This window comes from Diplotaxodon limnothrissa, linkage group LG7 (genome assembly GCF_057381915.1).
Source record: "Diplotaxodon limnothrissa isolate DT_005_m linkage group LG7, D_limnothrissa_male_GT1.1, whole genome shotgun sequence".
In the NCBI taxonomy this organism is placed as follows: domain Eukaryota; kingdom Metazoa; phylum Chordata; class Actinopteri; order Cichliformes; family Cichlidae; genus Diplotaxodon; species Diplotaxodon limnothrissa.
This window is the reverse complement of record NC_140602.1, coordinates 45,575,160-45,592,668: the sequence shown is the minus strand read 5'-3', so window position 1 is coordinate 45,592,668 and position 17,509 is coordinate 45,575,160. Positions and strand designations below refer to the sequence as shown.

General features: G+C 38.1%; 1 protein-coding gene across 1 annotated transcript; it reads left to right on the top strand.

Annotated features, from left to right (window-relative positions):
* The first annotated feature begins 3,849 nt into the window (after positions 1-3,849).
* LOC146628940 (sterile alpha motif domain-containing protein 3-like) lies at positions 3,850-9,527 on the top strand. Its single transcript, XM_085358214.1, has 8 exons — positions 3,850-3,982; positions 6,698-6,893; positions 7,063-7,221; positions 7,380-7,467; positions 8,282-8,488; positions 8,753-8,924; positions 9,047-9,126; positions 9,231-9,527. Exons 1-8 carry the CDS (start codon positions 3,865-3,867, stop codon positions 9,525-9,527), a joined length of 1,317 nt encoding a protein of 438 aa, XP_085214340.1. The 5' UTR covers positions 3,850-3,864.
* Positions 9,528-17,509: the final 7,982 nt, after the last annotated feature.

The window sequence follows — 17,509 nt, the reverse complement described above, 5'->3', positions numbered from 1 at the left end:
CCCATTAACACCTGACCTGTCCAGAGGTTCAGTCAATGAGCTCGTCAATAGCTTCAATGCTAGCATGTTAAATGTAATGGACACTATTGCTCCCATTAAGGTGAAGGTTATCTCTGGAAGGAAAAAGTCTCCATGGAGAAACTCCAAACTGGTGAAAAATGAAAAAAGAGAGTGTAGGAAAGCTGAGCGCAGATGGAGAAAAACAAACCTCCAGGTTCATTATGACATCATAAAGAGAAACTTCACAATTATAATTTACAACTGAAGAGTGCAAGGAGGTCCTACTTCTCTGACCTCATCACCAAAAACAGTCATAATGCTCGGGTCTTAATTTCTACAGTTGACAGGCTAACAAACCCTCCTGTGTCAGTGGCAGCTTAACTTCATTCTACCATGGCCTGCAATGACTTCGCCAAATTCTTCACAGACAAAATCCAAAAGATTAGACAAGCAATTGGTACATAAACAGCATATTCAGGATATATACTGTGTCCACTGAAAAACTGTTTAAACACCATGAAACAGTTTCCCCCTATTAACAGCAAAGACCTGGAGGACATCTTAGGTCACTGAACTCCTCCTCTGCTGTTTAGATGTCCTGCCAACAAGTTTTTTCAAAAAGGTCTCAAAGACTTTGGAGTCAGACCTGTTACAGATCGTCAACTGTTCTTTAATATCAGGTGTGTTTCCAGAACCACTAAAAACTGTAATAATAAAGCTGTAATAAAACCTATACTGAAAAAGGACAATCTTGACATGACACAAATGAACAACTACAGGCCGATCTCAAATCTCCCATTTTTAAGTAAGATCATTGAAAAAGCAGTTTCTCAACAGCTCAATTACTTCTTAAAACAGAATAACTGCTATGATGCCTTCCAGTCAGGTTTTAGACAGAACCCCAGCACTGAAACCGCTCTGACCAAAGTGTTTAATGACATATGTCTGAATACAGACAGTGGAAAAATGTCAGTCTTGGTTTTGCTGGATCTCAGTGCAGCATTTGATACAGTTGACCACAACATATTACTCAAACGACTGGAGAACTGGGCAGGTCTTTCAGGAACTGTACTAAACTGGTTCAAAACATACTTAGAAAACAGGAAATACTTTGTATCAATAGGCAACTTCACATCTGAGCAGACAAGTATCACATGTGGAGTTCCCCAAGGTTCCATCTTGGGACCCCTTCTGTTTAACATTTACATGCGCCCACTGGCACAGATTATAAAGAACAACAAAATTAACTATCATAGCTATGCAGATGACACACAAATATATATCACAATGTCACCAGGAGACCGAGGCCCTGTACAGGCTCTTGGTAAATGCATTGAGGAAATTAATGACTGGCTGTGCCACAATTTTCTCCAGCTAAACAAAAACAAAACTGAGGTAATAGTCTTTGGTGCCAAAGAAAAACGATTACAGGTGACCAGAGAACTTCAATCTATACACCTAAAAACCAGGCGAGAAATTTGGGTGTAGTGATGGATGCAGACCTAAACTTGGAAAAACACATTAAGACAATAACAAAATCAGCTTCCTATCACCTCAAGAATATTTCATGGATAAAAGATCTGATGTCTCAACAGGACCTGGAAAAACTAGTCCATGCATTCATCTTTAGTAGGCTTGATTACTGTAGCATCTTTACAAGTCTACCTAAAACATCAGTCAGACAACTACAGCTCATTCAGAACTCTGCTGCTCGAGTCCTCACTAAGACCAAAAAAGTTGACCACATCAGTCCAGCTCTGAGGTCTTTACACTGGCTGCCTGTCTGTCAGAGGATAGACTTTAAAGTTCTGATGCTGGTCTATAAAGCTCTGAATGGTTTAGGACCAAAACACATCAGTGACCTCCTGAACCTTCCAGATCCCTCAGGTCATCTGGATCCGTTTTTTTTATCAGTTCCCAGAGTCAGAACCAGACATGGAGAAGCTGCATTCAGCTTTTATGCTCCTTATATCTGGAACAAACTCCCAGAAAGCCTCAGATCAGCTGAAACACTCAGTTTATTTAAATCCAGGCTGAAGACTCACCTGTTCTCAGCTGCATTTGAATAAAGCACCAAATCCACACTTTTAAGCTTAAATTTCAAAACGTACATTTTAACTACTGATTTTATCTATTGTTCTGATTTTATCTGTTTTGATTTTATATACTGTTTTGTTTGTTTGTTAATTAGTTTGTTTGTTTGTTTGTTTGTTTTAATCAATTTTAAATCATGCTTTTTATTTGTTTTTGTTTCTAATGTCTCTGTAAAGCACTTTGAATCACCTTGTTGTTGAATTGTGCTATATAAATAAACTTGCCTTGCCTTGCCTTACCTTTGTGTATGAGGCAGAAATTTGCTCCAAATTTCAGAGGAAGCCACATATGAAAGCATGAATCTTTGTAAAAGACATAAACAAGGCTAGCAAGACACAGTGTCTTGTGCCATTTCTCATTAAAAAAAAAGAAAAAGAAAATAAATACATAAACTGTATATCACACTGCATATACACATAATAATGATATTACTGGCATAGACAGAAAAAACAAAAATAAACTGAATTAGTTTGATCCCCAGATGCTAGAAGTCTATCTTTTCATGTCATTTTCGCAGATTTAGAGGTCTAGTACTGTAGGAAGGAATTTTTACCTGGTGTTGTAAGGACTCACAGGAAAGGGCGGGCCTGTGGCTGCAAAGTTCATAACATATGCAAATCATGTTTATTCTGTATAAGCAGAAGCATTTTTTTAAAGAAAAGATGAAAGTGCCCATTTAATGATGCAAAAATGTGTTGCTGTGATGTTGATGCAAATGAATCCCGTGCGAATCGATGAACCATCTGGTGTCAGGTCCCCCAACAAGGTTCCTTTATTATAAATAATATTAAAATATTTTCAAAAATGCTCAATATATCTCTCAGAGTGATTTCACAAAACAGATTACGATTAATTGTGTGACCTTTAGTGTTTTCCTGTAATCGTCTTGAACTTAACTTAGTAGAAGAGCTCTTGTCCCTTTAGCAGGAAGGAAATTACATATTTAGAGAGTGCAACTAATCGAATGTGCAGCTCATTAAATTTGAGTTCAAGTCTGCTGACAGATGTTTCCACAGGAACTTTGTTCAAACACTGTTATGGCTGATACATAAGCGGCAGTTAATTAAGGCTTCATTAGAGTATTGGATTTATCACTCATACACCTTTAAAAGTTGCACGTTTTGGGTTTCTTACACAGTCAGAAATAGTGGTACGGAAGGGGTACATTACTGTGCCCCAAGGTACAAAAATGACATTAATACAGTCTAAGGACAAATATTGGACCTCGGGGTAACTATCTGTACCTTTTTTAGCGTCTGAAAGGTACATACATGTTCCTTAATTGTGAAAAGTACTTATTTGTACCAATTCTTTCAAAAGATAAAGTACAGGTTGATTAAGCTCTTTTTGATTAGAGGTTTTTTGTTTTTTATTCTTTTTGACAGTAATTTATTTGCAACTGTATTGATATAAGCATATATTTTAGTGTTTTTATTTTTTATTATTTTCATTGCTGTTGTTGTTTTTGTATTCCCTGAACCCCCCCCCCCCCCCCCCCTTATTTTTAAGCTGCTTTAAGAACAATGAATTTATTTGAAAGAAAAAAAAGTAAAAATGCATTTAAAAATTTTTTTAAGAGAGTGTTTTTTTTAAAGTATAACTATTTGGATGAATTGCAAAAAAGCACCCTTATTGAACTCGGAGTGCGAGTTGAGCCCATCCTCACAACATCAAACAAAAAGTAGAAGAAGAAACTCAAGGAATAGCTGGTGGATTCTAGAATTTTCTGTAAATGCAGCAGGTGCCATTTTGTTTTATCAACGGAGGGAGATGGATTATGAACTTGCAAGTCCTGGTGTGCTCTGTTCACTTTCAACCGAGGAACTCTTAACAAAAATACAAGAGTGGGGCTTAGATGTCACCGAAGCTGAAGCTCAGCATTTCAGAGGTAAGTTTTATTTAAAGAAAAATGTAGCGTAATTACTAATTATTGGTTTAGCCTAGCTTAACGTATATTAGCAATTTAGCTAGTTTCGGCACTCTCTTAGCTCAAATTATGTCTTTTTACAAACGTTTTTACAAACGTTTCATGTGTAAAGTTGAGGTCACAGTTCTGAAAAATGAAAAATGTGTACACATAGTATTTGTATAAGTTTGAACTTATATATGTGGTTCGGCCACAGTCTATGGGTTCGGTAACCCCTGCGCAGCGGAATGGCGCGAAATTTGATTCCCTGGTAGCTGAATGCAGTTTACCGTTAGTGTATTAATGGTAGAGCTGGGCGATATGAGATTTTTTCATATCACGATATGTTTTTTTCATTTCAGGCGATAACGATATCTATCACGATAGATAACTATATTTGTAAGATTTAAATGTGCCGTTGCTCACAAGTAAAATGTGAAATAATCAGCAGCTTGTTTTTATTTAAATATTTCCATCCATCCATCCATTCGCTTCCGCTTATCCTTTTCAGGGTCGCGGGGGGCGCTGGAGCCTATCCCAGCTGCCATAGGGCGAAAGGCGGGGTACACCCTGGACAGGTCGCCAGTCTGTCGCAGGGCTAACACATAGGGACAGACAACCATTCACACTCACATTCACACCTAGTGGCAATTTGGATTATCCAATTAACCTATCCCCACAAGCTGCATGTCTTTGGACGGTGGGAGGAAGCCGGAGTACCTGGAGAGAACCCACGCAAACACGGGGAGAACATGCAAACTCCACACAGAAAGACCCCGGCCTGATGGTGGAATTGAACTCAGGACCTTCTTGCTGTGAGGCAACAGTGCTAACCACCGTGCCACCGTGCTGCCCTATTTAAATATTTATTTCCCATAATAAGTTCAACAGGGTAGATGTACTTAAGGAACATGAGACTTTTTCAGATAAATAAAGGCAAATATTGCAAACTACACAAAAGGCAGCCGCTAAAGCGTTTAAGTTTCAAAATAGAACAAACAAAACAGACTAAATTGTCAGTTCCACTTAGAAACAAAATATTAATTCTAAAAATAAATCTTAGTTTGTTTTACAGAAGAACAGACAAAACTGACTAACTTTTGTCAATATCAAATAAACTGAGAACTAAAAGGAAATTCTCAATCTCTCCTTGTTGTATAGCTGAGCTTTTCAAACAGTTGTAACAGTTACTTTAGTCTGACAAAAGCCGAATGACGAATTAGCGCTTCCAGTCAGAGACTGAGGCTACGTCCACACGTACACGGGTATTTTTGAAAACGGAGATTTTCCGTTTTCGTTTTAAAAAATAATCCCGTCCACACATAAAGGCAGAAATAAAGGAAAACGCTGCTATGAACATGCCAAAGCAGCAGGTGGCGCTAGATTCCTAACCGTGCAGAAATATTGGCCAATCAGAAGTCTAGAAGCCTCGGTGGGAAAAAGTAAACAAAGCTGGGGCATAGAAGCAGAACCGAGTCGTATGTGTGGAGGGACAGTAACTGTGTGTATATGTAAGCATTTAAACACTGCAGAGAGTAGAATTAACAGTATTGTAGAAATTCATTTCACCGAAACAATAACGTGGCGCACAGTGTGACGCATGCACCAGTTCATTGTATTTCCAGACTTGCTTTCGGCACAATTTACAGTGCACGCTACTCTGTTTTTTGTCAGACTTGAAATAGCCGAAATACCTTCACACTACGGAACTTCTATGGCTCTTCCGTTCGACAATCTCTTCGGCGTTGGAACCATCATCTGTTTTCTCTTCAGTCACGCTCGGTTGATTTTTCTAGTCGGCACACTCATTTCCTCCATTACCCGCTGGCTGCTTCCCAAACAAACACACGTGCGGCTTGGCACTTGTGCTGTACGTTACAAGTCACGCGACGTGACGCTGCGGCTGTGATTGGTTCGGCTCTGCGCTACTTAATTTGGATTGGCTGATCTTTTTTTTTTTTTTTTTTAAGAGGACAAGAGCAGCGAGGTCTATCGCGATAGCTTAATTTCTCTATCGAGTAAAAGTTATATCGCGATACATATCGTTATCGTTCTATCGCCCAGCTCTAATTAATGGTTTAATAAAATCACGTTTTTACATCCATTCCAAGGCCATCAACACACATGGGCGGCTGAATATAACGTCTAAAGGAAATATCTTAACACCGCACTTGTTTAAAATATAACAAGGGTGTCGCAGCTGGGGTTTGATAGTCGCGTTTTAAGCAATGTGGGAACTTTTTCAGCATGTAATCTGAGCTTGTAATACGGTCCTGCGGGTGTTATCGCTATAAGTAATCGGTCTGAAAGAACAGACGGCAGAAACTGTCGGAAATCTGGAGAAAGGAGTCACCTTAGTAGTGAATATTAACAAATTACAGCATTCTAGTCTTTTTTTTTCTTCCAAACTTGAAAGGGCACAAAAGCATGCTCAGACTCTGCTCTCCTGTGTCCAGTAGTCCCAAACAAACATCTAAATTTAAAAATGAAAACTTTGCATATCAAGAGGATTCACTCTAAAGATTTGCTTTATTTTATTTAATTTACTGATTTTTTTTAAATGAATATTTCTTTGAACTGAAAGAAGTTGTACAAAAGGTTTTAATGTGTGTGATATACGGTTTTTACCCATGTAAAAATGTGGTGATAAATATCCTTACATGGAATTTAGAGTTTGTACTACCATTTATCTTGCAGACAATGAGGTTGATGGTGACACAGTTGACTGCGGTCTTACTGAGACTATGGTTGCATACCTTTTCCAAGGATCCTTCAAAAAGCAGGTTAAATTCAACCAATTTGTGTCAAGGATGAAGGAATCTTCAGTGACGCTGACTCTACAGACTGTCTCTCCAGAAGACTGGCAACCATCTACTTCGTCAACTTCAATAAGGTATTTTCTTATTTATAATGAAGTTAGTATGTCTGAAACATACATGTTGGCCGTTATGCACTTTTAGGATTTAGTTAATATGATCATTGTTTCTACCATATGTATTGTTACTGTAGTGTTTTATACTTCAATTCATGCAATAAAAACAAACGCTTAACTGTTTTCACAGCAATGAAAATACTTTGAGACTACCAGCCTCTTTTGAAATTCCAAGATTTCCCAAAAATCTCCAACTAAAACTGGACAACAAAGAACCGTGCCATAAAAATCCAAGGGACAGACACACAATAATCAGAGTTCTATATGAAGCTGTGGCACAGTATACTATGTAAGTTAATCAGGGTAATGTTAGCTTGTTGCTTTAGAAAAAGCTGAATCTGTCATATTGAAAATAAACGCTACATTACTAAGAAACAATAACTGACACTTGATAAAGTTTGTTTGTCAGCAGTTGCTCTAACACTTATGTTTCTTCTGATATTACAGGTATCCCACAAATTCTGAATATGTGCAAGCTGTGAAGACGCTGGTAATGAAGTATCCTTTCCTCAAGGATCGTGAGGGAAATGGTTATGTAAGTTAAATTTAAAATTTGCATAAGGTTCCTTCAAGATTACAAAGTAAAAGTGAAGCTTTTTTCAATCTTGTTTTGTTAGTAAGACAATCTGTAGCCTCTCAGTAGGTTTGTATGAAGTATGTTTACTGATTCTTTGTTGGGTGTATTTTGTGTAGATTGTTTTTACAGTAACTTATGTTTCTGTTCAACAAGCACACATGGCATATGTCTTTGAGACGTAAATTCAAATCAGAGCGGGCACCACTAGTCGACAGTGAGGCAGTGAGGCGTTGTAAGGAGAAGTTTGGTTCTACGAGGAGAGGGCAGCCTAATAAATGTCAATGAACAAGTCAGAGAAATGTTTGTCAGGTTGGTGTGAGGGACATCTTGAGCTATAAAATGTTCTTGCCTCTGTTATTACATCTAAAACTAAGGATTAGGGATGCAACTGTACCCCTTTTTTTTCAAACCGAAACAATACCAATACTTGGATTAGAGCACTTGCTAATACAAAGTACCAATGCTAATACTTCTACCTCACAAAATATTATTAATTAGAAGGTGCTAAAAGAGGGTGAACTAGATTAAAAAAAAAAAAAAATTTTTTTAAATATGACTCCAAAACTAAAATTTCAAGTTAACAATTAAGATTTTATGTGAAATTATTTCAGAGTTTCCATATTTTAAATATTGGTTCATGGTATCGGTTAACTTTAACCGATACGAGTTCTTTGTGATGCACAGATCGTGTCAGCTCTAATTGTATATTTAGTCTTATGTTGGGTTTCTAATCTGTTTTGACTTTCTCTTCTCACTCTTGCTTTCTTTCAAGGGACCATGCGTCCAAGGAGAGGATTTATTATCCATAGACGCCCACTTAAAGGTCTTACAGTGCCAATATCAGAAGATGCAACCAGATACCATGGTGGTTCATAACCGTGTGCAGCAAACGTTTGCTTGGCGGCAGAAAGAAATTGCAAATGGTATGCCTGTGGAGGATGTGTTGAAGAAGTACCCCTTCTTAGGGATGCCTACTGGTGTAAGTCAGAAAGCTGAATTGAACTTGGAAATAGCTGTCACATTTAACATGTTTATAGTAGTAAATTTTATTTGCCCTTGACCTTGTTTTCTTCATCTGTCCCTCTTTCCTTTTTTTGTATGTTCATGTAACTTCTTACAGTATTGTTGTTAAATTCTATAAAAAAAATAATTATGCAGCACCATACATAATTAATATCAACTTTAGATTATTTCATTTTCATACACTGTTATTTTGTACTGAAAATGAATTTTTTACTTGTAGCTGTGCAACGAACTCGGGTGGATCCAACCAACAACGGGTAATGTAAGCCAGCGATTTCGTGAAGGGCTCTCATGTGTTGCAGCAAAGGTGATTGACCTTACACAAGGGAAAACCCCACTCTACCAGCTCTACCTTGATGCAAGAGAGGAGGCTCTCACTGATGACCTACCGGGTATTTGCTTTTTTTTTTTTTTTTTTTAACTTCAAGGCTTCCATTTTATATAATTTTTATAGGTAACTGGAAATGCCAGATAAAACGCATGGGTGATCTTGTGTTTTGTTGTTTTTTGGCAGATCTTGACACAAGGGCTGCACTTTTATTCCTGCCATACGTCTTCAAGGAGAAACTGGATCTCTTTGTCATACTTGGAGAGGTGTGTGTATTAAAATATTTAGTCTATATAAAAGGAAAACAAATGTATCTTTTGTTAAGAGACTAATATATTGCTTTCCTCTACCTTCTTTTTTGACTTCAAAGGTTCATCCTAAAACCCCCTATCCAACTGTTCAGCTACTTCATGAAGACTGGAAACCAGTGTTCTCCAGAAGCGCTCCAAACATTGTGAAGTTGGATGGCAGTGAAGTGTGCAGAAGCTCGTGTATTTTTGAAGGAATCATCTCTTCTTTCTGCTTGTATTTTGTCTTCAACCTTGCTTATCCAAAACATCTGAAGAACACCCTGATTTTTCTCCAAAAGTACATTGTGAAAATAGATGAGGGTGAGGACCGGCCTCTGCCAATCACAGTCACCAGACAAATAAATCTTCTGTATTGACCACCATGCCTCAGCCATATCAGTGCTCCAAATGTGGCAGAAGAACCTTTAGTTTGACAAAGCTTATGCAGCACATAGGACTTATTCATTCCCATGATGCCAATTTTGATATAACCTGTGGACTCAGTGACTGCTGTTCTTCCTTCAAAAAATATGAATCTTTCAGACGACATGTGTATAGGAAACACAGAGAACAGGTGTTGTGTTAATATTGACACAATGTGGGTCTTTTGTGGAAAAATTCTCATTCCTCTGTTATATGACAACCATTTTCATTCATACAGTGTTAGAGTTGATAGTGAATGGACGTTGCTAAAACCTGGACAGGAAATTGATGTTGCAGCTTATGACACATACTCTGTTGATAACAGTTTGTATGTAACAGTTAAGCAATGTATTTAAGAAGGTAATAAATGTGACAAGTATTTTTGACTTTGTATCTTCAATTTTTCAAATCTTGAGAGGAAAAATATAGGAAATCTGTGTGTAGATACTGAACCTTTAGAAAGACATTTTTGTACTCCTTTTAAGGGTTCTTTTTTGTACTTTATACTAAGGGTACAATTTTGCCCTTTAAAGTACAGGTTTGACGTGTAAAAGGTACAAATTACAAGGGTACAATCAGTACCCACAGTTTAGGGTACAGAACGGTACCTTAGAGGGTACCACCCCAGTGACAAGCCATTGTACCCCTATAGGTACATTTCTGTACTTTAATTTCTGAGTGTGTAGTTTTGAAAAGTCTCTTTTGCTGGAGTCAGTCCAACCACATGATTACTTTTTTCTTCATTTGAAAAAAGCTCCAATGGAGCATTTAAGCCCTGACTTTCTTGGAAACAGCTGCAGAGCTGAATCCAAATTTTATTAAAGCAGCTATAATCAATATTTTTATATAGCAAGAGACCCACTCAGTGTTGTCAGTGACAAACCGACAGACCATCATTATCTGAGTCTGCTGCTCCCTCCTGCAACGAACTTTCACAATTCAGCTCATTGTTCAGATGTCTGGCCCACAACTTTACTGTAATGGTCTCCCACCAGCGATACAGTGCATCGTTTACAGCCTCTGCTTTTCTAAACACACAGAACATAAAGCACCTAAAGGGCAAGACATTTTCTCTCAGGAATTATAGACTGCAAGCAGTGTTCACACAATTTGGAAACACAAAAGGGACAAAACAATGCCAATGCATTTATTTTGACCTCAAGTGACTATAATGAGGTTGCAGTTTGTAATCCTACACCTACGCGGCCGAAATTAGTTGTTACAGGTTTATTAAGAAATTATAAACATTAATAAATTAGTATTGCTTGCGTGTTGTTAATGTTAACTTAGGTTTTAGCTGCAAGTTTTGTTGCTTAAATGTAGGAAAGTTGTGACCCACCGGCAGCCCATGGATGGGCTTTCCTTGCAGCTTCAGTCAAAGATTGAATGGCCCTCCAGCAGCTCCTGTAATGTTCAACTTTGCAAAATGAGCATCCTGCAAAGCTTCTGCATCCTCCTTCTCTTGGCTCACAGAAAGTCCTCCTGTCCCTGTTCCTACACTTTTCCTGCAGGTCTTGGTACCTTGTGCGTTTTCTTCTCAAGGTATTGTTTGAAATACTCTTTCCAAGGCACCGTGAGTTCCATTGTGATCAAATGTTTTGAAACTTCAGAGGTAATTATCAAGTATGGTCTGACTGAAGTTTTAACAGTGAGCTCTGGGAACTGCTTTTCACAATATACTTCCAACTGCCAGTCCAAGGCTGTGTGAAATGGCCTATATTTGTTTGTTGGTTTCTCTGAGGCTTTGACAGTTGATATTGTCTTCTTTGAATCATGATGCTGTTTGCTGCTATTAATAGATAAGTCTAGCCACTGCCATAAGAACCTGGTCATGGCGCCACAGTGGCTGTCTGCCAACGTAGACATTGTCAAGCTCACCTGATGAAGTTCAAACTGAGCATCAAAATGGGGAAACAATTTAAGTGACTTTGAATGCTGTTGGTACCACACAGGTTTACGTTCAGTATTTCACAGCATTTCAGAAACTCTGGGAGAAAATACCTTGTTGATGCCAGATGTCAGATTAGAGTGACCAAATCAATTCAAGTCAGATTTATTTAATGATCCCCAAATTACAATAGCAGTCATCTCAAGGTTCTTTATATTGCAATTAGGGCTGGGCCATATTATAACGTTCACGGTAATACCGGTATAATGTTAGGCAACGATAGGAAAATGAAATATCGGGATGAGTAAAACGCGCATGCGCAGTGCCTTTGTTTTCGTACGCACATGGCCGATTGTTGAGTGAAACAGATGAACCAGAATTGGTTTGTAAAAATGGTGCAACTTCAGTGATGTGGAACTGCTTTGGTGTTTGTCCGTCAGATACACGACAAAGCACATTTTTTTGCAGAACATGCAAGCGGCCGTCGGACTAAGATGCCCTTAAATCTGGGAGTAATCTGGGTCCTAAACTCCGTAAGCTTCAGGTCAAACGAACACTGCAGCATCACTGAGACTTAAAAACTGTCTAAATTCTTTCATCTTTAATAAAACGATCAGCATTGCTGCTTTACCAGGTGTAACTATGAAGTTTAACTTCCAGGCATCCATGAAAACAAAATGTATTACATTTAACGGAGTTAGAAGTTAGCAGGAAGCTAGCGGAAGTTAGCTCGCTAGTTTCGCTAGTTACCCAAGCATGCTATTGCATGTTCTGACTGAGAGAGTTCTGAAAAAAATCAAACGTACAGCTCTGCTATCACTTCCAACATAAATGAAGACAGGAAACTAAACAGCATTGACGTTTGTAGGGTTACTGAAGTTGGGCTAGCTGGTATATAATGATGTGCTACGTGATCGCTAGCGGCACAGCTATGTTAGCATAACATAAACAGTGAAGCTGGAGGACGAACACTAACACTTTTCCACTTATAAAAGTTAACGTGAAGGTTCCTCATGGTTAGAGACAAATGCAATCGCATGGCAGGGTGCTGTAAACGGACCAAACTTCAGTCAGGAGAACAACTGAGATAATCCATCCACAATGCGAGGTTAGTCATTAATATACTGCAACAACATGGGAATAGAGCAGCTGCCAGAGAATTCAACATTAATGAATCAATGGTACAGAAGTGGAGGAAGCAAGAAGGATGAGTTTAATAAAGTTTGATTTATCTGACTGCTTTGTTTCGCTTAATGTGCCTTATAATCCCGTGCACCTTATGGTCCGAAAAATGCGTACTGCACACTGCAGTTTAATGTTGCAAAGCACCTCTTTTTAACTTCAGTGGATATTATACATGGTTATGCTCAGGATATGTCAGCCCATTTCTACTGGAAATGCCTTTTGGTTAAACTTTCAGCAAGGAATTTGCATTTGCACTGTTACATTTTTATAAAGCTTTAATGTACATAAAAACCAGCTTCTTGTTTAAGTGAAAATAAATGATAGGTTGTCTTTTTGCGCTAGTAATGTTGTGGAGTTGTATTTTGTCTCGCATCAATTATATCGTCAGTTATATCGTTATCGCAAATTTTCAAATATATATCGTGATAAATATTTTTGGCCATATCGCCCTGCTCTAATTGCAATGTAACACTCTACAATAATATGGACACTAACCCCAACAATCAGACAACCCCATATGACCAATCCCTTGGTGAAAGTGGGAAGGAAAACAGGAAGAATCTGGAAACTCACCAGCCACTCTATTAGGGACTCTTTAGCACTGTCAAACCCAGTGCTAAAGAGTCCCTAATAGAGTGGCTGGTGAGTTTCCAGATTGTTGGATTTTGAACATACCTGCATGTGTGATGAGGTTTATATAGAGACATTTAAAATGTGTGTTTTATTTTATTTTATACAAATGAAAAAGAAACAGCCCTTAAAGAATCATAATCTATATATTTTCTAAAGTATCTCTCTACAATGTGTGACTGCAAAATGAGAAAAAGAGACCTATAGAAACATTTTAAAAGGAATTTAAAATATAAGTACAAGGGGACATATGTACTTCAGAAGAACTGAGAACAAGTGTGAAACTCACAGGAGGAAAACTAAGGGCTTTGCTGACACCCAGCTCACGTCGGTTCTGATGTGAAGTGACTCATATGATTGCTGAGGTCATCATCATTGATCTTACAGAAGGTGAAGTATCACAGCACTCGTGACTTGTTATGTTCTCAGTTGATGGGGTCTCAAAACACCTTTATCTGACTCATAAGACGCACAGACTCTGTGTTCACTTCATCAGGATAAAAATCACTTCAAATGCTGCATCACACCCTGATGTAAACAACCCGCACAGTTTGTGAGGGACATGTGGAAGAATACTGGTGTAGTAAAGAAGAAAATATTAAATGAGAGGTTTATTTCTTTTATTTGAAGGATTTTATCACCACATTTTCTTTCTTTGCCTTCCATGGAATCTGCTCAATGTTAAAGGGGCGATGCACTTTTTTAAGACATGATCGTACTGTGGCTCTTGAAGGAGCTCTCATAGCTTCGACAAAATAACCATAATGATCTCTTCAGGGTAGCTCAGCTTCAGCTGGTGACTTAAAGCAACGGTGATCAATAATTTCATTCTGACAATGGAGCACATGCCTACTTGGATGAGAAAGGGTTCACTCAAAGTGATTTTTCATCCCTCTCATCAAACTTATGCCTTTTTGGCAATAGGAGGCAGCTGTTTGAGGTTTTAAAAAGGGGGGGGGAGAAAAGGGTTTAAAAAGCCGTTTCTTGCCCATCACCAAATGACAGATAAACGACAGCTGGTGAATGTAGAATAATCATAGCAGGGGCTTAAATCACAGCAGCAGCAGCTAGCTGCGGCACCACTGGCTCCCTCCAGAAGCCAGAGCATTACAGAGGCGAGTGCTGCTGTTTTGGGGTGACGCCTCAACCTAATGTAGCTGTTTGGCACCGCCAGGGGTTGATGCCACTTCTTACCATAGTTGTTGCTGCTTAATTTTGTAGACTATATCTAAATTATATTAATTTTTACCATCTGTGGCATGGAAAGCTTTTTGTATGGACCCTTAGACTGCTACAGTACTTCAGTCTTCTCTCTGCCCTTTCAAAATAGGCAGCATTATCTTTGAATTTTCTCTGAAACCATTAATTTTTATGAACATACTGATTAATAGGACTGTAAAATACCATACAGTACTGTATGATTTAGTTATTGTGCCTCCCAGCAACAGATGTGTTCAACTAATTAGCAAGTATAATAAATGTGAAATGCCTAATAAACATCTGGTTTTCAACTCAATTAATGCCAGAAAGTATCATACTAAGTGAAACATGTAAAGACCATAATTAATATACAACTTCCTTACTTACTATCAAAACACAGTTTTTAGGGAGGCTAATGATGCAAAACCTACTCATGGCTGCAGTTCTAGGACTTGTATAATAAATAATGATGCAGAGTAAAACATTAATCTGTGCTTTAACTTGTCCAAATAAAGGACCACAAGTCGCTCTAAGTTTCAGCTGGTCCCGCAGAGACATGGGTGCTGTGTTGATGATATTTTAGTTCCTTCCAGGACCAGAGTTGAACATTATTGTTCTCATTGTTAGAGCAGTATTTGCAATTAGGCAACATTAAACCATTTTGAATTCTGGATAGACATGGGAACACAAAGTTAATGAAAATTAAAGTGAACACAGATTTATAACATTGAGAGAAGCTAAATTAAAGCCTTTAATTATGCTATAATTTTTTTAAAAAAAAAGAAAGAAAAGTTTTTTGGCGATGATTTTTAGCACTCATTAAAAAATCCCAACAAATGTTCCTGCTTCTGATTAAAAAGGCTCATATTAAAGATTTTGTGTCCAAATATGCAGAAGATAAGTAGCCAGTTGGTTATTAGGTACACGTGTTGAAGTCATCCCATCACATTTCAGCAGCTCAGTGCATTTAGGCATGTAGACGTCATCAAGACCACCTGCTAAAGTTCAAACTGAGCATCAGAATGGGAAAGGTGATAAGTTGTTTTTGTCAGATGGATTGCTGATGTACTGGGATTTCCACGCCACTGTTTGTATCATGGATGTAAAGATACATTTTTAAGACAGTTTGGGCCATAAATCAAAAATGCTGAATGTGAGAGACCTCCATATTTAGTCAGAATGTTAGCATGTAGTTGTACAAATATCAGATTATTGCCTGATACAAAATAGATCCAATATAGAGTTCAAGCCTATCCCCACTGTCATAGGATGAAAGGAGGGTTACATTATGGACAGGTCACCAGTCTATTGCAGTGCAAAATCAAACCCATGAGCCTGAAATCCAATTTAAGGCCAAGACCATAAGCAGCACGACAGAAAGTATAGAACAAAAGGATATGACATACGCAACAAAGCAGAGCAGGAATATGTCTGTGTAGGTTCTCAGTCATCCAGGTCATGGTAATCTAAGGAGCTTGGAAAGAAACTGGATGACTGGATTTAAGTTTCTTGAGGATGTTTCACCTCTCATCTGAGACGCTTCTTCAGTTCTAAGACCAATGGTGGAGAGTCAGGTGTATTTAAGTGGGAGTTAAGAGGGTTGTTGACCCACCATTGATCATGTGCCTTATCACGTGAGCCAAGGTGTGAAAAAGGGTGTGGGTCATTAGTCATCAGTAAACAAACAAAAGACAGTGAAGCACAAAGGGCACAAGTACATGAACGTGACATTAACCCTCTCCAGGCAGACGTTGCAGATTTGCAACAGTTAAGAACTAACAACATGATTACCCCACATACATATTTTATGAGTTGTTTTTTTTTACTCAGAAGTACCACTGCAGGACTTGGTTGTGCATTAGCAACAAAAAACTTAATTTGGGCCTGAGTGTGTTAAGAGCGCAGACAGCGAGGCCCCAACGAGGCTGGAATAACAAAATGAATAGAAACCAGAAATCAATTTCACAAGAACAAAGACTCAGAATCACAAAAAATAAAACTAGCACTACAGTGGCAAGTAAATCAAAATACGAATGAGAACTGAACCAAAGAACTGAAGCGTAACATGACTGGAATAATAATGAAATCAAAGCAGGAATCCAAGACGTCAATCCAAATAATACCCTGGGAATTTTTTTAACAAGCAGATTGAATCTTTTATCTTTATCTTTATATATTTACTATTTAATTAACAGGGAACACACATAGTTGGTTTTTTTTAAGTGGTGTTATACAGCACAAGTCTACAATCCAAGGATCCGAGGCTTAAAAGAAAAATAAGGAGAAAATTGTAGCTACTTGGCTGTCTGTGCGTTTGACTTTCTGGATAACACAGAGAGATCATTGTGACGGGTATCTGAAGCTTTCAGTAAAAACAACGAACAACAAAACACAAAAATCAGTGTAGGACAAAAGAACGTGTATGCAAATGTATAATGGCTTTCATGTGCCTTAGATTTGGTGCAGTCTCTAAAAAGATCTGTGTGGATTTGTCGGATTTTGAACAAATCTCCTTCATATTCTGGTTGTCTGGAAAAACCTAATATTTGATGTGTTAAATTCCAGTTCATTGCACCTGCAGCTACGTGTGCAAATAACACATTTGTTTTCAATGCATTCAACCACAACAACAGCTTAAGTCTTCCCCTGTGACTTTGCCAGAATTTAGTCCATATTAATGCTTGTGTGACTGTGTTTGTGACTGTGTGTGTGTGTGTGTGTGTGTGTGTGTGTGTGTGTGTGTGTGTGTGTGTGTGTGTGTGTGTGTGTGTGTGTGTATTATCAGAACTTTGGTGGTCCTCAGTCAGTCACGAGCAGAGCAGCTGTACATCAGTTTTCGTTTTATTCCCTGAAGGAAATGACCTTAATTAATTAAGATTTTCTGCATTGCCCATCTACTGCACTCACAGCATTCACAATGGACCACCTAGAAAATGACTGTGCACTAAATTATCATCTGACTTATAAGAAGTAAATGTGAATAAATATTTTTAGCAATTTGCATTTTTTATGCACTCAGTATCGACAATCAGG

Coding starts and splice junctions, on each gene's coding strand:
- LOC146628940 (XM_085358214.1), top strand. CDS start 3,865: ATGGATTATGAACTTGCAAGTCCTGGTGTGCTCTGTTCACTTTCAACC. Junction 7,468..8,281: donor ATCGTGAGGGAAATGGTTAT/GTAAGTTAAATT, acceptor CTTTCTTTCAAG/GGACCATGCGTCCAAGGAGA. Junction 8,925..9,046: donor TCTCACTGATGACCTACCGG/GTATTTGCTTTT, acceptor GTTTTTTGGCAG/ATCTTGACACAAGGGCTGCA.